We start from the raw sequence: 23,323 nt of genomic DNA, 5'->3' as shown, positions 1-23,323 counted from the left end.
GAACCATCATCCCATCCCTGGATCCCGGAGACTGGTACGCCGCCCTCGACATGCAGGACGCTTACTTCCATATCGCCATATTCCCCCAGCACAGGCGTTTCCTCCGCTTTGTGGTTGACCGCCAACATTATCAATTTGCGGTCCTCCCGTTTGGCCTCTCCATGGCCCCGAGGGTGCTCATGAAATGCATGGCAGTCGTTGTCGCACACCTTCGGCGCAGCCGCATTCACGTGTACCTTTACCTCGACGACTGGCTGATCCGGGGCACATCGGAGCTGCAGGTCCGCGACCACGTCCGCAGGATCAGCAGCCTCTTTGCTGCCCTAGGCCTCGTGATCAAAGTGGACAAGTCTACTCTGCTCCCCACGCAGAGGATAGAGTTCATCGGGGCCGTTCTGGACTCTACCCTAGCCAGGGCCTTGCTACCCTTGCCCAGGTTCCAGTCGCTGTCGGCCATCATTCTGCGCTTGCAGGCAGCCCCGCTGATCTCTCTAAGAACATGTCTGGCCCTCCTGGGACATATGGCGGCCTGTACGTTCGTGACAGCGTATGCCCAACTCCGCATGAGGCCTCTTCAATCTTCGCTTATCGCGCAGTACCGGCCGGCCAGACATTCGTTGGACACAGTTGTCACCGTTCCCCAAAGGGTTCTGGACTCCCTTCGGTGGTGGCTGGACCAGTCCGTAGTCTGTGCGGGGCTCCCGTTTCATCCGCCCCAGCCCTCGGCATCCCTGACTACGGACGCCTCAGATCTGGGCTGGGGGGTGCACTGCGGCGCCCGAAGAACTCAGGGCCTGTGGACCCCTCAGGAACTGGACCTCCACATCCACATACGGGAGTTGAGAGCGGTCCGTCTTGCTTGTCAAGCGTTTGTCCATCACCTTCAAGGTCGTTGTGTCGCGGTGTTTACCGACAACACGACGACCATGTTCTACATCAACAAGCAGGGCGGCACCAGGTCCTCTCCCCTATGTCTCGAGGCGATGCATCTCTGGGAGTTTTGCATAGCCCATGCCGTTCACCTTTCCGCCTCCTATCTCCCGGGAGTACGAAACACTCTAGCGGATTGACTGAGCAGGTCCTTCCGCTCGCACGAGTGGTCCCTCCGTCCAGATGTCACCCTCTCACTCTTCCAGAGGTGGGGTCGTCCCCGGATGGACCTCTTCGTGTCCAGGGAGAACAGGAAATGTCGAACATTCTGCTCCTTTCAGGGTCGGGAGCCCGGGTCTATAGCGGATGCCTTCCTGATCCCATGGGCGACCCACCTGTTTTACACGTTCCCTCCCGTTCCGCTGATACACAGGGTCCTTCTCAAGGTGCGCAGAGACAGAGCTCGGGTGATTCTCATAGCTCCAGCGTGGGCCAGACAACATTGGTACCCCATGTTGCTGGACCTCTCAGTAGCCAACCCAGTTGCTCTGCCCCTACATCCGGACCTGATCACCCAGGACCACGGCAGGCTCTGTCACCCGGACCTTCCGTCTCTGCACCTTACGGCATGGCTCCTGCGTGGTTGACAGGCTCCGAGTTACGCTGCTCTATCCTGGTTCGGGAGGTTCTTCTGGGCAGTAGAAAGCCTTCCACCAGGGCTACTTACTCGGCTAAGTGGAAGCGTTTCTCCTGTTGGTGTTCGGAGAAAGATCTTCTCCCTATGGAGATTCCCATCACCACTATTCTAGACTACATCTGGTCCCTCAAGGCCCAGGGTCTGGCGTTGTCGTCTCTTCGGGTCCACCTAGCGGCTATCTCCGTGTTTCATCCTGGAGGGGACAGATGTTCCGTCTTCTCTCACCCTATGGTGGCGAGATTCCTGAAGTGACTGGAGCGTCTCTATCCACAGATCCGCCCTCCTGCCCCTTCATGGGATCTCAACCTGGTCGTAACTCGGCTCATGGGTCCTCCATTTGAGCCGTTAGCTACTTGCTCCCTGCTCTATCTCTCATGGAAGACCGCCTTCCTAGTGGCCATCACCTCAGCTAGACGGGTGTCAGAACTACGGGCCCTCACAGTAGATCCCCCGTATACGGTCTTCCATAAAGACAAGGTGCAGCTGAGACCTCACCCTGCCTTTCTTCCCAAGGTGGTCTCAGCTTTCCACATTAACCAGGAGATCTTCCTCCCCATCTTTTTCCCAAAGCCCCATTCGTCCCGCAGGGAGCAGCAGCTCCACTCGCTAGATGTCCGTCGGACGCTAGCATTTTATGTGGACAGGACCAAACCATTCCGCAAGTCCCCCCCGTTATTCGTGGCGGTAGCGGACCGGGTCAAGGGGCTACCAATTTCCTCGCAGAGGATATCTTCCTGGGTTACCTCCTGTATCAGGACCTGTTATGACCTGGCCCACGTTCCGACGGGCCGTGTGACTGCTCACTCCACCAGAGCACAGGCATCATCGTTGGCTTTCCTTGCCCGCGTGCCAATCCAAGAGATTTGTAGGGCGGCGACCTGGTCATCAGTCCACACATTCGCTTCCCATTACGCCCTGGTTCAGCAGTCCAGAGATGATGCGGCCTTTGGCTCTGCAGTGCTCCAGGCCGCCACTTCTCACTCCGACCCCACCGCCTAGGTAAGGCTTGGGATTCACCTACGTGGAATGGATATGAGCAATCACTCGAAGAAGAAAAGACGGTTACTCACCTTGTAACTGGTGTTCTTCGAGATGTGTTGCTCATATCCATTCCACACCCGCCCTCCTTCCCCACTGTCGGAGTAGCCGGCAAGAAGGAACTGAGGAGCGGGCGGGCTGGCAGGGGTATATATCAAATGCCATAGTGGCGCCACTCTACGGGGTGACCTGCCGGCCCACTGGAGTTGCTAGGGTAAAAAAGTTTCCGGCAAACGTGCACGTGCGGCGCGCACACCTACCTGGAATGGATATGAGCAACACATCTCGAAGAACACCAGTTACAAGGTGAGTAACCGTCTTTTCCATTATATTGCACCTTCACTCTACATATTCTCTTGTAACTCATTTAAAATATTGTAAAGACTTATTGAGTTATCAGTGGACCTTTAGTTGCTTTATATAGATTCTGTTCACTACAAAAGAGTCACAAAAGCCACAGGAGGTGGGAGAAATGGCTTCAACACCCAGTCAAGATAATTAGCAATAAAGTTGGCCAGGTCAGAGATTCATTTTTGGTCCATTAGTGCCTTCCTGTGCACAAAATTAAGTAATTCTCCCATGTCTCTTTCCATGTGCCAATTTAACAAAGGGACTCCCACAGAAATGTTCCCTCTCTGCCTCTGATAAACGCTACATATATTTGCATGTCTTTGCAGAGTGCGGGGGGCAGGACTACAGAAACTCTATATCCAAGGGGGAAGGGGCGGGGGGCAGCACCACTGGACAAATAAACATATAGTGATTGCACTTATTGGAAGTGACTGTATCTGAAATAGGATCTGAATATGAAAACCCTTACTCAAATGAGTAGTTCTTTCTCATGCAAATAGAGTAATGAGTAGTGTAAGTAAGGAGCATTCAACTGAGCAAAGGTTTTCAGGCTCAGGCTTCTACTCAGTACATTGATAGTTCAGCTGTGTTTGATCTGTGTAACTTGAAATGGTGTGAGAGGAGATGGGGGGCATAGCCTACCCTGAAAGATACTTAGAACAGACTGACATGAGGTGCAATCAGATTCATTCCAAAGGCTGCTAGTTTGGAATTTTTTTTTTTTTTTTTAATATTCAGCATTTTTTTTTAATATTCAGCAGATTCCCAAGAGGTAAAGTTCTCTGGCAGTAATAGTGGGAGGGGTTGACTCCATCAAAGGCAGGAAAGCCATCTCTTCAGTTTGGTGGCAAATTTTAATAAAAGCTCCCAAGAGCCATCTCTAGCACATCAAAGTTCTATTGGCGAAAGACAGAGGTAGTAATCACGGTTCCTAAATTGAAATATTGATTCCAGACCAATTAGTTATCAGAGGCCAGAACACTAGCCTTGTTGATGTCCCAGGCAGCTGTGAAAACTCAAAATACTTTATGGAAGTATTTAACACTGAATAGTCCAATTAACGCCCCATGGCACTGATCAGCACAGCTGAGTGTAATAGCTGCCAAGGGCAACTTCCAGCTGAGACAAGCTTAGCACAGCTCCTACAGACTTGCCCAAAGAGGAGCTACCGGGTAGTCCTGAGCTGCCAACAGATCACCAAGGTCCCACTTCAAACCTCACCCCTCTTAATGTGCAGAATGCACAGCCAGAGTCCAGTTACCTGATAAGTGCCTTCAGTGGCCTAACTGAGTGAGTTCCACTCTCATATCTGGCCACCATTTAATTCACACCTCACTAGGGTGACCGCCATTTCAAAATGTTAAAACGGGAAGGATGCAGGAGCCCCCCTCTACCTTCATGGCCCTAACCCCCACATCCCATCTTCACCTGGAGGTCTTGCCCCCATGGCCAAACCAGAGCCAGGCAGTGGTAATAGCCGCCCAGGGAGCCCAGGCTGCTGTGGGGAGCCTCGGACCCTCCACCTGCCCTGGGTGGGGTGCCGGGTTGTACAAGAACAGCCCACAGCCCATGTCCCTGCCCCCTCCCATGTCTGTGCCACCCAGGGCAGGTGGAAGGTCCAAGCCTCCCCACAGCAGACCGGACTCCCTGGGTGGCTCTTACTACTGCCCAGCTTCTGGCCTGGCCAGGAGTGGGGCCTCTGGGGGGAAGAGGAGGATCATGGGGTGGGGCCTCACCCTCATGGCAAGAGGGGACAAAGGCCCACCTCAGCCCCCCCCCTACCAGGAGGAGACTGGCACCACGTCAGGCAGGCATGGAGTGGTGCCACAGGGAATCTGGGGCAAATGCTGACCTGGAGCATTTGGACTGGGACTTGCAATGTACATTTCGGGACTGTCCTGCCCAATTAGGGACCGGTGGTCATCCTACACCTCACTGACAGTTTCGGAGAGCAAACACCCAGATGGTGTTAGAGGAAGTTAAGGGAAGGCCATGCTCAGAGGCCACCTGCTGCATAGCACTGCTACAGGAGGGACATCTGAAGGATCCATATGAGCAGTGAGAGATGACAGCTAGAGACAGAAGATCAGATTCTGTACTGGATCTCCAAGAGACACAGCCCAGGGCAAGGGGGAACAAAGGTGGCTTTGGGCTGCTACAGGGGCTGAACTGGCCCTCAGTAACTTAGACAGCCCTGGAGGCTCCTAACCTGCTGCCAACTCTTTGTGCCTATTACTTGAGGTACAAGCCAGAATGGCCTGAACAGTATGTGCCATGACCCAACTCAGTGCCTGCTCTTGGGGATTTTTCCCTCAGCCCCTTGCGGGTTGTTTGCAGCCACTATTCATTGCCAGAGCAGCATGTCGGAACCAGAGCAGGGGAAGGAATCCTTCCCAGAATTCCACAGATATTGTCTCCTGGATTAAGCTCTATGGCAGTGGTTCTCAAACTAGGGCCTCCGCTTGTTCAGGGAAAGCCCCTGGCGGGCCGGACCAGTTTGTTTGCCTGCTTTGTCCACAGGTTTGGCTGATCATGGCTCCCACTGACCGCAGTTCACCGCTCCAGGCCAATGAGGGTCGCAGGCAGGACCAGCACTAGGGTTTTGAGCACCCTAGGCGGACGGCAATTTCGCCGCCCCGCGTGCTGGTCCCGCGGCTCCAGTGGAGCTGCCGCAGTGATGCCTGCGGGAGGTCCACTGGAGCCGCACGAGCAGTCGACTGTCCGCAGGCACGACTGCCACCCCCTCTGGACACCCTGGGCTGCTGGCTGCCATGGCGGCGCCCTGACCCAAGGGACACCCTGGGCTGCTGGCTGCCGGGGCGGCGCCCTGACCCAGGGGACACCCTGGGCTGCTGGCTGCCGGGGCGGCGCCCTGACCCAGTGGACACCCTGGGCTGCCGGCTGCCGCGGCGGCGCCCTGACCCAGGGGACCCCCTGGGCTGCCCGCTGCCATGGCAGCGCCCTGACCCAGGAGACCCCCTGGGCTGCCAGCTGCCACCGGCAGCTCAGACTCCCTCTCTGTCCCAGCAGCAGCGGCTACTTAACCATTTAAAAAAAAATTGGGGGCGCTTTTTGGTGCCCTCAAATATCGGCACCCTAGGCAACCGCCTAGTCCGCCTAAATGGTTGCACCGGCCCTGACCGCAGGAAGCAGCACGGGCTGAGGGACGTACTGGCCGTCCTTCCTGCAGCCCCCATTGGCCTGGAGCGGCAAACCGCGGCCAGTAGGAACTGCAATCGGCCGAACCTGCGGATGCGCCAGGTAAACAAACTGGCCCGCCAGAGGCTTTCCCTAAACAAGCAGCAGCCCTAGTTTTGATAACCGCTGCTCTATGGGCACTGCAGGAACCCACTGGAGACTGTGCAACACTGAACCCTTATCAGCTTCTAGAACAAAATATAAAGATCCAGATATTTAAAACTTAGCTGAAAAATACTAGTCACCAAAGTCATCCCTGGTGTAGCAACACTGAAGCCACTTGAGTTCCATAAGGGGCGAATTTGGTTGTAGGTAACTCAGTAAATCTTTGAAACATTTTAAATTAGTCATGACTGATGACTAATGTCATTTTTTTCTTTTAAAGGGCATTTAAAAAATATTTTCTTACCACATTATGTTTGAATGAATGACAAGAGGTGACATCAGGAATGTGGTGAAGCTGTATATATACAGCATATGCGAAAATCATTACAAGTATTAAAGATACATACTATTTAGAAAGCTTCAGGAATTGTTCTTATAGAAATACAAAGCTTAGAGGCCCTAAACTAATTCCCTCATGAATCCATGCACCCCAGCACTAATGCCCAGCCATCATATTCTCTCAGACACATTTTTTATTTTAAATGGAACTAGTATTAAATGCTCCTGTAGCTGAGAGGTGGGATAGGAGGGGGGAGAATCCTGTTTATCAATAAATTAATGCTGCTTCCATAAGATAGTGTAACGTGAAAGAGTAAATTACATAGGGACAGTTTGAGCAGTATCTTACTCTGTAAGTAGTCCTATGGAAACATTCTGAAGACCCAATATATTGGAGTTAGTGAGAGTTGAGGGTACTCAGAAGCATCCTAGATTGTTCCATATCCTGCATCTTTGAGCATTGTGGGACAGATTGTGCCTCCTTTATATGGAGCAGTACTGTCAAGCTCCTTTCCACAGTATCTAAGCACCTTAAATGGTCAATGGATTTTATTCTCACTGCCCATCCTACCCTACCATGTGGTAAGAATGTATTATCCCATTTTTAAGATGGGGAACTGAGGCAGAGTGAGACTAAGGCCTTGTCAAGGAAAGAAGGTATCTTTTTAAAAATCACTTGTTAGCTGACATGTAGTAATCAATACATGGTAACATCCTAGCATGGACAAGGCAGTTGTGGTTTTAACACATTAACAGGTCAACATAAATACAGTAGAACGTCAGAGTTATGGACACCTCAGGAATGGAGGTTGTTCGTAACTCTGAAATGTCCCTTTCAAAGGATTTCAGACACACATGGATGGAGATCATATCTGACATTCTCATTACATGTGTTGATCATTAAACAAGCTAAGGCACAAAATGAGTTACAACTAGCAAGGGACATAAAAGGGAATAAGAGGAGGTGAGAGACATCTCCTCTCTTATTAAGAACAAGAGAAAGACAAAGGAAAGTGTAGGATTTCAGGTCTCTACTTAGTGGGGAAAGAGAGCCAATAACTGATGGCATCAAGAAGGTTGAGGTTTTTAATGCTTATTTTGCTTCAGTCTTCACTAAAAAGGTTAGTGGTGACAGAAACTCAACACAGTATTAACTATAAGAGAAAAGGAATACAAGCTAAAATTAGGAAACAGTAGTTTAAAGGATATATATATATATATAAGTTTCATGTTTTCAAGTTGACGGATCTGAGGAAATTCATCCTAGGGTACTCATGGAACTAGCTGAAGCAATCTCACAACCATTAGCAATTATCTTCAGAAACTCATGGAGGATGGGTAAGGAAAGGTCCCAGAGAACTGGAGAAGAGCAAACATAGTACCTAACTTTAAAAAGGGGAACAAAGAGGAGCTAGAGAATTTTAGACCAGTCAGCCTAATTTCAATACCTTGAAAGATACTGGAACAAATTCTTAAACAATCAATTTGTAAGTACCCAGAGGATAATGGGGCTATAAGTAATAGCCAGAATTGACTTGTCAAGAACAAATCCCACTAAACAAACAATTTCCTTTTTTAACGGGGTTACTGGCCTAGTGGATGGGAGGGAAGCAGTAGACATGATATTTTGTGATTTTTTAGTAGGGCTTTTGACACAGTTTGACATGGGATTCTCATAAGCAAACTAGGAAAATGTGGTCTAGATTAAATTACTATAAAATGGATGCACAGTTGGATGCAAAGAGTGGTTCAGCAGTGGTTTGCTGTCAAACTGGAAGGATGTATCTAGTGGGTTCACACAGGGGTCCTTCTTGGGTCTGGTACTATAGAATATTTTCATTAATGAATTAGGTAATGGAGAAGAGAGTACACTTAAGAATTTACAGATGGTGCCATGCTAGAGAGATTGCAAGCACTTTGGAGGACAGAATTAGAATTCAAAACAACCTTGACAAATGGGAGAATTGGTCTGAAATCAACAAGATGAAATTCAGTATAGAAATACTACACTTAGAAAGGAAAATAAAATGCACACATACAAAGTGGGGAATAACTTGGCTAGGCAGCAGGAGCGGCACCAGGGTTTTTGGCGGGGGTCCTTCCGTGCTCCCGGTCATTGGTGGCAATTCTGCGGTGGGGGGGTCCTTCCGCTCCTGGTCTTCGGGACACTTCGGCGGCGGGTCCCGGAGCAAGTGAAGAACCCGCCGCAGAATTGGCGCCGACGACCCAGAGCGTGGAAGGACCTCCCGCCGCCGAATTGCTGCCGAGGGCAGCAAAATGCTGCCCTCCCAAATCCTGGTGCCCTAGGCGACCGCCTAGGTTGCCTAAATGGAAGCGCCGGCCCTGCTAGGCAGTAATACTGCAGAGAAAAGGATCCAGGAGTTATAGTGGATCACAACTGAATATGAGTGAACAATGTGATGCAGTTGCAAAAAAAGGGTAATATTCTGGGGTGTATTAACAGGAGCGTTGTACGTAAGACATGGGAGTTAACTGTCCCACTCTACTCAGCACTGGGAAGGCCTCAACTGGAGTATCGTGTCCAGTATTAGGCACCATACTTAGGCTAGAGGAGAGCAACGTAAGTGGTAAGAGATTTAGAAAATCTGACTTTTTAGGAAAAGTTAAAAAAACTGGGCATGTTTAGTCTGGAGAGAGAAAAAAAAGACAAAGGTGTGACCTGATAACAGCTTTCAAATATGTTAAGAGCTGTTATAAAGAGGACAGTGATCAATTGTTCTCCATATCCATTGAAGGCAGGACAAGAAGTAATGTGATTATTTTTTAGTACAGGAGATTTAGGTTAGATATTAGAAAAAACTTTCTAACTATAAGTTCAGTTAAATTCTGAAGTAGGCTTCCAAGGGAGCTTATAGAATCTCCGTCACTGGAGGTTTTTAAAAACAAGTTGGACAAACACCTGTCAAGGATAGTTTAGGTTTACTTGCGTGCATCAGCGCAATGGGCTGCACATTTTTATGATTTTATTATCTCCATGCAGCTTATCACGTACTAGGCTCAGTCCTACAGTTCTTGCTCAGACAAAATTCAGTGTCAATGGGCATTTTTGGCTGAGCAGGCTGCAGGATAAAGTGCACTGCTGCTTTCTTAACCCAACATATAGAGAAACATCCATGATGGCCCTTTAAAGTTAATTACTGTGAATCATCCTCAGAATTTTTGTAAGGATCTGACACACATACAGACACACAAGATATTTTATAACATGGGAACAGTGCAACCTGCCTGGTTCCCCCCGCCACCCTTATATTTACAGGTTCTTTTTCAGCTGGGAACAAGTAAATGCATATAATATACTCTTCTATTTAATTCAGAAATTACCTGTCTTTACCATGTCCCAAGAATGAAAAAAAAAACCACAAAAACCTGTTTAATTTTGCCTTGGTTCACTTGTGCCTCCCTTGGAAAAGGTCAAAGCCTCCCCAAGGAAGGCAGCCCCACAGTTTGAGAAGCACGCAATGCTAGGTTTCTTCTTATATGAGTTAGAAACAATTCATCTCTGCATAAATCAGAGTGATATAACACATCTCTCTGTTCATACTAGAGCCATAGGGATGGAGAGTTACATCTCAAGTAGACCCGGGCAAATACTGTGATAAAGTACCTATGAACATTTGTTTGAGTAAATGCCGTGAAATATATTGGATTGCATTCCTAAAACCTTTTATTGACTGTGGGTAATTGCTGTTCAGGCAGGGTTTTGTTTACATAAACATCTGGGAACATTCATGCACAAGATTATGTATGTTTAAGTATAGTTCTTTTATTTGCATGCAATTAAACATGTTCATGTGAAACCACCTATTTGCACGTGAAACTATCCAAGTTATAGTTATCCAGTCATGGAGTTAAAAACAATACCATGTGATTAATCACAAAGCTTGACCAGCAAATACTGAATACCTACAGTGGGCACGCCAGAAGCTGGAGTGTGTTTGCATAAAGCATTTGTCAGATAATTGCAAAGAGCAAACAAATTCTCAAAGCCCAAGTCTGGGTCTTAGCTTGTAATTACTTTAGGGCAAGGCCTGTATCTTTGTATGTGTTTGCCTAGCACAGTAAGGCCCTCGTCCCATTGCGGCCTCTGGATGCTGCTGTATAACATGACTATTTGTTAATAATAATCCGTTTGCCAGCAAATCACAAATAGAAGAGGGGCTAAATTAATTGAATAACTTGTTTGCTGAAGAGAGTTGGTCTTGTTTTAATTATATGACTAATCAGCTAGCTTGTGTTTTACAGTTATCTGAAAAAACCTGGGTTAATAAACAAAACCAGATTTTTCCAGCCCAGCATTTGGACTAATTATTGTTTCTCTGCTTCTGTAGATTGGGGAGCCAAAACTTGTGCTCTACCTGGACTGCTCCACTGAGACCATGAGCAGTCGCCTTTTGAAGAGGAGTCAGTGCACTGATGATGCCGAAGCTGTCATGAAACGAATTGATACGTACTACCAAGCAACCGAGCCCATGATTGCATATTATGAAAAGAAGACACAGTTATGCAAGGTAAATTGCTTAACTTTTGAATTAAGCGATTGTTCTCCTCTTCCATTATGTGAATAGTGTTTCAGGATTAGTGATGGAAAGGCCATTTATAAACTGTGCTCAATTCCTGCCAGCCTCCCATGGAGCTGCTCATATTCTGATCGGATCTCGCCTTTCTCTTGCTTGACTTATTTTCTCCTGCGCACAGGACTGGCGTTGGCAACTTCAAATAGTCTCTGTAAAATACACTGTTACTTTCAGTGGAGCAGCCTGCATTATGCAATTTCTGCAATCAAATTTCTGACGTCTGGAAAACAATTTTAAAGCATAAAAAGGCAGATTCACCTAGAATACCATGCAGCACCACAAACCAAAGCATCTTCTCCTATTAAAAGCTTTTATTAAAAAAAATGTGTGTATACTTCTCTGCATGGTTACCAAGGGCAGCATATCCACCTTAGTGTGACACCTAAACCTCCCTCCTGTGCAGAACTAAACACAAACCTCCACACCAGGTTTACATAGACGGTTAGCAACAGATCTTCAGCTGGTGTAAACGGCATAGGACCACTGATTTCAATAGAGCCACCTCTTTTTACGCTTGCTGAGGATCTGACCCTCATAGAGTAACACAAAGCATGACTTTAGTTCAAGTAAAAAGAATGAATAAGCAGCACTTTGTAGAGCTGCCAAAGGAAAACAAATATATGTTTAACTGATTGATGTACTAAGCTGTCTTGCAATCCTGTATATAGTGGTCACCCCACCCCACCATTCACAGATCTCCTTACAGGAGGACAGAAAGAAGTTCCAAACCATGCATGACCCAGGGATCCTCAGTCACTCATTTGTGCTGTGACCTGGAGCCAGATTCATTCTTGCTGGCATTGGGAAGTAAATTACATTGTCCAGTTCCACCTTGGGCCTCTGCACCCAGGAGAGGGCCAGTGATGATATCAGTGATGTCATTTCCACCTGAGACCCCCCCCATCCCTGAAGGGCAGAAGCCTGAACTCCTCCCACCCCAGTTTGGTGAGTGGAGTGAGGGGCTCCATGAGCTGCACTTTAACTGTAAAAGAGCCGCATGCGGCTCAGGACCAGAGGTTTGGCCACCCCTGTATTATGTGAACAACAAATCGTAGTGGATAAAATAATAATACTTGGTCAGTCGTTTTGCTGGGAGAATAATATATAGTAAATGAAACACTGAATTCACACTGCTGTGGTTCTTTGGGGTAATGTTGATTGCTCCTGAACCACTGAAGTTTGAATATCACTGGTGGAGGGGAAATTTGCAATTTGGAGGGCAGGGGTGTCATAAACAGATAGCTAAGGGTTAATGTCTCTTTCACCTGAAGCACCTGACCAGAGGACCAATCAGGAAACCGGATTTTTTCAACTTTGGGTGGAGGGAATTTTGTGTCTGAGGTCTTTGTCTGTCTGCCTGCTTTCTCTGAGCTTTGGAGAAGTAGTTTCTGCTTTCTAATCTTCTGTTTCTAAGTGTAAGGCCAAAGAGATCAGATAGTAAGTTATATGGTTTCTTTTCTTTGGTATTTGCATGAATATAAGTGCTGGAGTGCTTTGATTTGTATTCTTTTTGAATAAGGCTGTTTATTCATATTTCTTTTAAGCAATTAACCCTGTATTTGTCACCTTAATACAGAGAGACCATTTGTATGTATTTTTCCTTCCTTTTTTTATATAAAGCTTTCTTTTTAAAACCTGTTAAAGTTTTCTTTACTGGGAAATTTCAGGGAAATTGAGTCTGTACTCACCAGGGAATTGGTGGGAGGAAGAAATCAGGGGGAGATCTGTGTGTGTTGGATTTGCTAGCCTGATTTTGCATTCCCTCTGGGTGAAGAGGAAAGTGCTTTTGTTTCCAGGACTGGGAACGGAGAGGGGGAGTCACTCTGTTTGGATTCACAGAGCTTGTGTCTGTGTATCTCTCCAGGAGCACCTGGAGGGGGGAAGAGGAAAAGGATTATTTCCCTTTGTTGTGAGACTCAAGGGATTTGGGTCTTGGGGTCCCCAAGGAAGGTTTTTCAGGGGGACTAGAGTGCCCCAAAACACTCTAATTTTTTGGGTGGTGGCAGCAAGTACCAGGTCCAAGCTGGTAACTAAGCTTGGAGGTTTTCATGCTAACCCCCATATTTTGGACGCTAAGGTCCAAATCTGGGACTAGAGTTATGATAAGGGGCGTTGCTTTCTCACTTATAGCAAGTTGCAACATATTATTCAGACTGCTGTGTGCTGCTCTGTGGCAGGGCTAGGGTCTTCTGCCCAGAAGGCAGAGGCAGTCTTGAGTGGAAACGGCATCATTGATATCATCACTGGCACACTCGTGTGCTCTCTGAAATAGAGAAGTGGAGTGGAAGTCAGGTGAAAAATAGAAAAATCCAATACTACTTCTGATCACAATTTCCTTGTATTCTAAATCAAGGAATTTGTCACAAGCTTCGTTACTTTATGGATCTAGCTATGTGTACGGGATAGAGTCTTTATGTAAAAGCATTTCAAAATACGTATTTAGTATACATGCTTCTTATTTTAAACATAATTCACGTTTTCACCCTTAGGAATGTAGTTCATTCCTAGGTGGGGAGGAGCCATTAGAAGGGCGCTCTGTGCAGGGAAGGAGGGATGGTTTCTGGCCAGTGTATTGGGACTTAAAGGTGACGCAAGTCCTGCTCCACCTCACTAATGCTGGGAAACCCCCTCCTGCTGAGGCCCATGCTCCCAACAGATGAAATTCACTGTTGTGCTGAGGGCCCACACAAAGCTTATGCCCCTTTAAATCTGACAAACCCTATTTTGAGGAATTGGGAAGGATTTAAAAGGGCATAGGATGGGATTTGAAAAGGTTTTTAAGGGGCCCAAATCCCACCCAGCTCCCTTAGGCTGCTTTGAAAATCACAGTTGTCTTTATTTTTAAATGCAGCCTGCCCCAGTACATGACCAAATACTGATCGTGCTTTTACCTGCAGGGAGATGAGCGATTTTACTTCAATCCAAATGTTCCACGTCACAGCTTTCAGGAGCATAAGCATACAGCATTTCTAAAAGAGCCAGCCTTTGCTTTGGCATAGAGCAAAAAGACAGAGTTGTCAATTGGCTTGTCAAAGAGAAGACTCTATTTTTATTTGATTTCAACATTTGTAAGTGAATTTAATGCTGAGACAAGGGGTCAGATTGGCAGCCCTGGCAACTGAGTCCCCTCATTTATCCACAGAACAGGTACAGTGCAGGGCAGTGGCAGTGCAAGCTCCCCTGCCCTTTGCAGCTCACCAGCTCTTCAGTCAGGAACTGGAGGGGTTCCATGTGCACGGGAGAAATTCACCTTGGCACACAAGGCCTAGAATGGCCTTGCTTGGTGCCTCACCCCTTGGCCCAGAGATGTGTTTCAGCCTAAGTGAGAGGAGAGATGGGTGCATTTCAGCGTTCTGACGTTTACACATGAGCAGGTTCAAAACTTCCCTTTTGTATTCTGAAATGGCTTACTGACTGCCCAGTACTGTCTCCCTAGTCTCTGGTTATAATGTCTTGTTTACTTGGTACAGAGTCAGGAATCTGTTTGCTATATTTTTGTGTGTTTAATTTTGTTTTAAAAAAAAGGTCCTCTCTTCCACTGAACAATTAGGCCCCGCGGTCTTCTGTATCGCCCATAGATGACTGTATCAGTCATATAATAAAGCCAAGTGCCCTCTGCCCCCTTAATGTAGTAATGGTGGGCATTCAAAAAAAATAAACAAGTTGTGTGCCAGTCACTGCCACCTGCTCAGTCATCGACTTTATGTTCCATCCCTACCTTGCCAAGCTGGTTATTGTCCAGTGAGGGTGCAAACTTGTTGTGGGTAGGAAATCAACATAAACAAACAACAGGCTTCTTGCCAGCCTCAGCCATTAACTGTATCCATAGCTTTCATTCCACCCAAAAATGCATTCAGGGTTTGTCTACACTACGAAATTAGGTCAGTTTAATAGAAATAGATTTTTTAGAAATCGATTTGATACAGTCAGTTGTGTGTGTCCCCACTAAGCACTAAGTTGTTGGTGTGAGTCCACAGTACCGAGCTAGCATCAACTTTCAGAGCGTTACACTGTGGTAGCTATCCCAGAGTTCCCGCAGTCTCCGCTGTCCATTGGAATTCTGGGTTGAGCCCCCAATGCATGATGGGGCAAAATCACTGTCATAGGTGGTTCTGGGTACATGGCGTCAGCCCCCCTCCCCCATGAAAACAACAGCAAAAAATCATTTCTCACCTTTTTTCCTGGGTTACCCATGCAGATGACATACCACGGCAAGCGTGGAGCCTGGTCAGCTCACTGTCACTGTATGTCTCCTGGGTGCTGCTGGCAGACGCGGTACTGCGGTGCTACACAGCAGCCTCCCCTTGCCTTGCAGATAGCAGACGATACAATACGACTGCTAGCTGTCATCGTCATCCCATGGGTGGCTCCTGGACGACCTCAGTTAAGATGGTTGGGGAGCGCCTGGGCAGACATGGATGCTCCTGGACGACCTCAGTTAGGATGGTTGGGGAGCTCCTGGGCAGACATGGGTGCTCCTGGACGACCTCAGTTAGGATGGTTGGGGGGTGCCTGGGCAAACATGGGTGCTCCTGGTCGGCCTCAGTGATGTTGGTCAGGGGCACCTGGACAAAAATGGGAATGACTCCAGGTCATTCTCTCCTTTAAGTTTCGTCTAATGGAGATTCAGTCCTGCCTGGAATAATATGCCAGCTGCAGGCTTCTGCCTCAGGCTGCTCTCCCAGTCAGCAGCACTGCGCGGTCACACCTACCCCTTGCTCCCATGGCTCATGAAGCCCTGACAGTAGTAAGAGCAATTCAACTATAGGCTGAGCAAGTGCATAGTGGTGATAGAATGTGCCTTTGGATGTTTAAAAGCACGCTGGCGCTGTTTACTGACTCAGTTAGACCTCAATGAAACCAATATTCCCATTGTTATTACTGCTTGCTGTGTGGTCCACAATATCTGTGAGAGTAAAGGGGAGATGTTTATGGTGGGGTGGGAGGGTGAGACAAATCACCTGGATGCTGATTATGCGCAGCCAGACACCAGGGTGGTTAGAAGAGCACAGCAGGGCACGCTGTGCATCAGAGGAGCTTTGAAAACCAGTTTCATGACTGGCCAGGCTATGGTTTGAAAGTTCTGTTTGTTTCTCCTTGATGAAAACCTGCCCTCTTGGTTCACTCTAGTTCCCTGTAAGCCAACTGCCCTCCCCTCTCACCTTTGATATCCTCTTGAAGAGGCAATGAAGTCGCTGTTGTTTCAAATTCATGCATTCTTTATTAATTTGTCACACAAATGGGGGGATAACTGCCAAGGTAGCCTGGGAAGGGTTAGAGAGGAGGGAAACACAGAGGTGGGGTAGTTGTAGGGGCAACCCCTAGAATGGCATTCAGCTCATCATAGAAGCGGCAGGTCTGGGGCTCTGACCCAAAGCGGCCATTTGCCTCTCTGGTTCTTTGGTAGGCTTCATGCGACACTGCTGTGGGTCCCTGTTATAACCTCTGTCCTTCATACCCTTGGAGATTTTTTCAAATGTTTCAGCATTTTGTTTTTTGGAATGGAGTTCGGATAATATGGATTCGTCTCCCCAGACAGCGATCAGATGCAGTACCTCCCGTTTGGTCCATTCTGGAGCTCTTTTGCGATTCTGGGACTCCATGGTCACCTGTGCTGGTGAGCTCTGCATGGTCACCAGTGCTGATCAGCTCGCCACACTGGCCAAACAGGAAATGAAATTTAAAAATTCGTGGGGCCAGATGCACTGGCTGTCTACCTGGCCAGTGCATCTGAATTGAGAGTGCTGTCCAGAGTGGTCACAATGGAGCACTCTGAGATAGCTCCCAGAGGCCAATACCATCAAATTGCATCTACACTACCCCAAATTCGATCCAGCAGGGTCGATTTCGGTGCTAATCCCCTTGTCGGGTAGGAGTACAGAAATCAATTTTAAGAGCCCTTTAAGTCAACAAAAATGGCTTTGTCATGTGGACAGGTGCAGGGTTAAATCAATCGAATGCTGCTAAATTTGACTTAAACTCGTAGTATAGACCACGGCCTAGATCATTTGTCACTCCCCTTGATAGTCTCTCTTTCTCCCTTGTCTTGGTTTTATTAGTGCTTATGGTCCTGCACAGCATCCTGTTGAAAGGAACAGACACACACATTATCACATCCTAGCAATGGTTTCTTACTGTTTTCTCTACCTCCTGCGTGTACGTTTTCTGAATATTTTGTATTTTGCCCCTCTTTAGGTCACTCTGGCAAAGGATATGAATGTTGCTCATCCTGTTTATTGGTTTAAGTCTAAGCTGAAAATGTTTTCTTTGTGGGCTAGAATTGTTAGTTGTCGTTTTGAAGAGTCACTTTCCCTACTGCTGTATAGCACCATGATACATGGGAATGGCCCTCTATTAGTGGGTGACAGATCACTCTCCTGGCTCATGTAATCTTTGGCCAGCAAGGGTGCCAGTTAAGTGTTAGTTAGGTGGAGAAGGTAGGGATGTGGACCATCAAGTGAGGGCACTTTTTTTATAAAGAGCCCAATCATCAAACCTTAGTTTGCTCATTAACTGCATTTGATTTACTGTTAGAATATACATGGAAGGAGCTTTAAGGACCTTATAGAGCCCATGAACCTCTGGAGTCTGACCTAATTGCCACTGAAGTCAATAGGATTCTTGAAATGATGATTTGGCAGTGTCAGATTACTGTGGCAGCAGGTCAGGTCTCCATTTGAAGTCACTCTTTGAACAAAAGATAACTAACTGCTTCTATTCAGCAGCTAAGGCGCTACACCCAACAAAAGGATTGGAATCTTAATATGCAAATGTTTCCCGCTGTCTGTGAACCTGACAGGAATAAATGATAGTGAACCTTTCAAAAGCTCAGCTGAGCAGAGGCACAGGTAATGTGCAGTTTCAAAGGAAATCTAATCAGACGGAATAAAGGGGATAGAATTGAAGGGATTTGGGGTTTGTTTGTTTCTAATCTGCACATTTTCCATTTGAGCAGAGAGCTTCCAAACCCTATTCTGGGCATCAAAGTGACTGTAACGGTGGGACAGAAGTTTTTTCCATTTAAGGAATTTAAAATCTTTGTTTGGGGGGCAATTCAGTTCTCTGTGATCCCTAACGTGTGATGCACTGTATCTACCAGCTGATAACCACTACTACAGATTGTTTTTACAGATCATTCCTATCCTACATTTAAGGGCAGAAAGTACTTTTGAAAGGAACAAAGACTGTAACTTCCTTAATGCAGAAGCATTCATACTCTTTAGTGTTGTTTTTCAAAAATACAAAGCCACTGCACTATGTTACTTACAGAAAGACGATCTCAATTTGCAATTAACTATTGAACTATGTCATTTTGCGGTAGCTGCTTGTTATGGCAGAAAAATAGAAAAGCAAAAAAATTCTTAGCAAAAAATGCAAAAGTCAAGTTTTAGTTAAAATAGGAAAACTCATGGCAAAAATCAATCCCAGGTGCAAGAACAAACTTATGGAACCATACTCATATTTATTACATGTGACAGCCATATGTGAATTCAACTCCACTAAAACAAATTAGGTGCTTCTTTTAGAAAGGCACAAAGGCACAATTTAGGGCAGGCTGCATCTCAGGAGCACTGCGGCATATGTGGTTTGTAGGCTAAAAGATTTTATAGCAAACGCTGATTTTTTTTTGTAGTACAAAATCAAATTATGAAACTGAAATATATTTCACTCTTATAGCCATTGAACACAGTTATCCACAGGGACAGAGTTTTTGAGGCTAGGAATTAGAAGTTGTCTTTCATGGCATAATGGTTAAGTGAAGCAGAGTATGGGTCAGATTTCTAATTGTATTTGAGTGCCTAAAGATATAGGCTATTCTACCCTTATGGCAGCATGTACAGTACAGTCACTACCTGTGTAGCTACATGCTGCATTGAAAGGTTGGCTGCATCCATGCTTGTCACTGTGGTGTGTAGTTACACATGGCAGTGAAAGGCTCTGGCGGGGCGGGAAGCAGTGAGGACAGGCTCCAGAGGCAGGGAAGCTGGTGGAGGTCCCCCTCTGCCAGAACCTTTCCCTGCTGCCTCTGCCCTGCTAGAGTCTTCCCCTGTTGCTGGAGCCTTTCACTGTGGCAGGGAAAGTCTCTGGCAGCAGGACACCGCTAGGAGCGGTGCCTGGGTTTTTGGCACCCTAGGCAGGGGTCCTTCCGCACTCCCGGTCGGCGGCAATTCTGCGGCAGGGGAGGGGGGTCCTTGCGCGCTCCCGGTCTTTGGGGCACTTCAGCAGCGGGTCCCGGAGTGAGTGAAGGACCCGCCGCAGAATTGCCCCCGAAGACCCGGAGCATGGAAGGACCCCCCGCTGCAAAATTGCCACTCCCCCAAATCCTGGCACCCTAGGCAACTGCTGGCCCTGGACACTGCATTGCTAAAAATAGCAGTGTAGACATGGGAAGCACTGCTGGGGGTTGGAGGGTGTACTGGGGCTGTAGCCTAGTGATTCAGGTGTGAAGTCTACTACTTGCCTAAGCAGTGCCTCACTATTACACTTGCTGTCTAGTCAGCCTAGCCTAGTGGGATTTTCAAAAGTGCCTATGTGCCTCACCCCCACTGATTTCCAGGGGAGTGAGGCACATAGGTGCTTTTGAAAATCCCACTAGGCATCTATCTGGATCTTCAGGTCCCTAAATACTTTTAAAAATCAGGCTCAATGTCAATGTAATAGTGGCTTATTCAGTAGTTACGCTTTTTACTGAGAAAGACAAATTCTGATTATTCCTAATATCTGACTCATCCTTTAAAGCTTCGTTTATTGTCAGTACGTAGGAGTTTAATAAGTAATATTAAAAGCAATGCATAAGCAATCAAGCAAGATCCCAGCCTGGTTTACAGTAGCTGAGTAGGTGTATTCCTAGGAAACTTCATGTTCAAATAGACAGCTAAATAAAAGGAGTGTACACTTAGCAAATAATGTAAGCATCCCGGCCCAGTGGATTTTCAGGGAGTCATAAAACTTCCCTATTTCAAGTCACATCAGCCTGAAGTTTAGCCTACAAGATGTCAACCCAGATGCAGGTTTTTTCCTTCTACTTTTAATAACAGCTCTAAAAAGTAGTTAAGGCATGTGCTGGTTAAGGAGCAGTAAAAGAAACTTTTAGTTACTTATTGCAGACTTTTTGCATAGTTATTACAAACTCCCCCACAATTATTCATAGAAATTGCCATTGAGTGTAGGATCGTCCAGTCTCTGATAGCAGCCAACACTATATGCTTTAGAAGAGTGTTTATTAATCTTTTCAGGTGGATGAACCCTAGTTTGAAGTAACACATTTCTGTGATCCCTACGTGTGTTACTCTTTTACAGAGACTGAATCAGTGATAACAGTGATACTCCCATGTAGCAGCGTGTGTGTCTAAAGGGTGGCAGAGAATACTTGAATCTGAAGGGTAAGGATATGTGGGGAAGCGAGATTTTTTTTTTTGCTTTATCTTGTAATAAAATATAACACCTCACAACCCTCCTGATTACCTTGTGACCCCCTGGGAGTGGAAACTCTGTTGTTTCTCAACTGCTTCAGAGAGAGGTGCAAGAAACAATAACTGACAATTATGGGTAATGTGGTCATAGGGGACAGTTCTTTAAAATGTGAAATGAATGGAAACCAGTGCAGCAGAGTTTACTTGTGCTTCTTTACACAGGAAGTTAACATGGAATAAGCTAGGGTGTGAGTGTAGAGTGCAATAGCAATTCTGCTGTAGCTCCTCATGTGGACACATTCTACATTAGGGCCATGTCTACCCTACAGAGCCTATGCTGGCATAGCCCCCTAGCATACAGACAGCCTAAAGTCCCAGCATAGGAACATCACACCTCTGAGTAATGTTAGTCCTGAGGACAGAAGCACTCTTCCACCAGCATAACTGTGTCTATATTGGGGGTTTTGTTAGCATGACCAATAGATGCCAATAAAACATTTATGTGTAAACCAAGCCTAAGAATGACCCTTTTTGTGTGTAGCTTAGTCCACTAAACCACAAAAGTCACTTTTAGTGTGGAATGAGTGGGGAGTTTGTGCTGAATAGCTAGTGTGCTTTAATTTCCCAGCCTAGCTCATTCTGTGATAACTTCCCATGTAGCTAAGCCTCTATGTTTGCAGACAGCCTGAGTAACTAGTTCAGAGAAGTGTGATCTGCACCATCATTCTCAATGAGATTGTAATTCTGCAATCCCAGTCCTGGGAATATGTGTTAACATTAACTATAATTTAATTGGTGAGCATTTTAACAAAACATCCAACTAAATATGCTTATCCCACAATGCTAACTGCCTTCCTAGGTACCTTAAGTGTCCCCACATGGTCTTGTTTTTATAGTCAAAAGCTCCAGCTTCCTCTGTGGCAATTTCAAATTATCTATTTTCAATACAAAATCATGCAATGAAATCAAAATTTGGGGAAAGTATAAAATAAACTGAAAATAATACCAAAATAAACACAAAGACTATAGGGCTGAGCGTATTTTTGATTTTCAGACTTCACACTAAAACTCTGCAGTGGAATTTCCAATCTGATGCACCATAACAGAGGACACAAAGTCTTGAACTTACCGTACCATTTGTAAATTCTTAGCTTGCAGGGTCCATCGTACACTTGAAGGGACAAACTTCTCTTTCAGCTAGTGCTGCTCGCTGAGATTATACAGGTGCTGGGATAACTTTGTGCTATATTCTGCGAGTTGAACCTTTTCCTTTCATGTCTGGTGAAGACTGGTGGTGGTGGTACTGGGCCCATTGTTGGCCAAAATTGTCAGTGTTTCCCATTGAGTGGATAGATTTCAGCTGCTCTTAAATAAAGTATTGCAAACGCCATGTTCAGGAAACCAATTCTTGATGCTGACAGTCTGGCTATTGGCCTGTGTTCTCTCTCCCATTATTAGGAAGAGTCATTGAGGGTAGGTCTACACTGCAGTAAAAAACCTGCAGCGCTGAGTCTTAGAGCCTGAGTCAATTGACAAAGGCTTATGGGGTTCAGGCTGCAGTGCAGATTTTTGGGCTCAAGCTGGAGCCTGGGCTCAGAGATCCATCCCCCTCACAAGCTTTCAGAGCCCAGGCTACAGCCCAAGCCCAAACATCTGCATTACAAATGTTAGCCCCATGGCGAAGTCCTGCGAACCCAAGTCAACTGACGTGGGCCAGCAGTGGATCTTTTATTGCAGTGTAGACATAGCCCCAGAAGGCAGTAGCAAGCCAACTACACTGGATGCATTTGCTAACCTCCTCCCGGCAATAGATGAAGATACAGTAGAATTTCAGAGTTACTCATAGACTCATAGACTCTAGGACTGGAAGGGACCTCGAGAGGTCATCGAGTCCAGTCCCCTGCCCTCATGGCAGGACCAAATACTGTCTAGACCATCCCTGATAGACATTTATCTAACCTGCTCTTAAATATCTCCAGCGATGGAGATTCCACAACTTCCCTAGGCAATCTATTCCAGTGTTTAACTACCCTGACAGTTGGGAACTTTTTCCTAATGTCCAACCTAAATCTCCCTTGCTGCAGTTTAAGCCCATTGCTTCTTGTTCTACCATTGGAGGCCAAGGTGAACAAGTTTTCTCCCTCCTCCTGATGACACCCTTTTAGATACCTGAAAACTGCTATCAGGTCCCCTCTCAGTCTTCTCTTTTCCAAACTAAACAAACCCAATTCCTTCAGCCTTCCTTCATAGGTCATGTTCTCAAGACCTTTAATCATTCTTGTTGCTCTTCTCTGGACCCTCTCCAATTTCTCCACATCTTTCTTGAAATGCGGTGCCCAGAACTGGACACAATACTCCAGTTGAGGCCTAACCAGCGCAGAGTAAAGCGGAAGAATGACTTCTCGTGTCTTGTTTACAACATACCTGTTAATGCATCCCAGAATCATGTTTGCTTTTTTTTGCAACAGTATCACACTGTTCACTCATATTAAGCTTGTGGTCCACTATGACCCCTAGATCTCTTTCTGCCATACTCCTTCCTAGACAGTCTCTTCCCATTCTGTATGTGTGAAACTGATTGTTCCTTCCTAAGTGGAGCACTTTGCATTTATCTTTATTGAACTTCATCCGGTTTACCTCAGACCATTTCTCCAATTTGTCCAGATCATTTTGAATTTTGACCCTGTCCTCCAGAGCAGTTGCAATCCCTCCCAGTT

General features: G+C 46.4%; 1 protein-coding gene across 1 annotated transcript in view; it reads left to right on the top strand.

Annotated features, from left to right (window-relative positions):
* AK5 (adenylate kinase 5) overlaps positions 1-23,323 on the top strand; it is a 156,044-nt gene that overhangs the window by 128,034 nt on the left and 4,687 nt on the right. Inside the window, exon 13 of the mRNA XM_030571961.1 lies at positions 10,948-11,127. Within this exon, the coding sequence (XP_030427821.1) occupies positions 10,948-11,127 (180 nt within the window). The remainder of the gene's footprint in view (positions 1-10,947; positions 11,128-23,323) is intronic.

Source organism: Gopherus evgoodei, chromosome 8, assembly GCF_007399415.2.
Source record: "Gopherus evgoodei ecotype Sinaloan lineage chromosome 8, rGopEvg1_v1.p, whole genome shotgun sequence".
Classification (NCBI taxonomy): Eukaryota; Metazoa; Chordata; order Testudines; family Testudinidae; genus Gopherus; species Gopherus evgoodei.
This window is presented reverse-complemented; position numbering and strand designations above follow the sequence as displayed.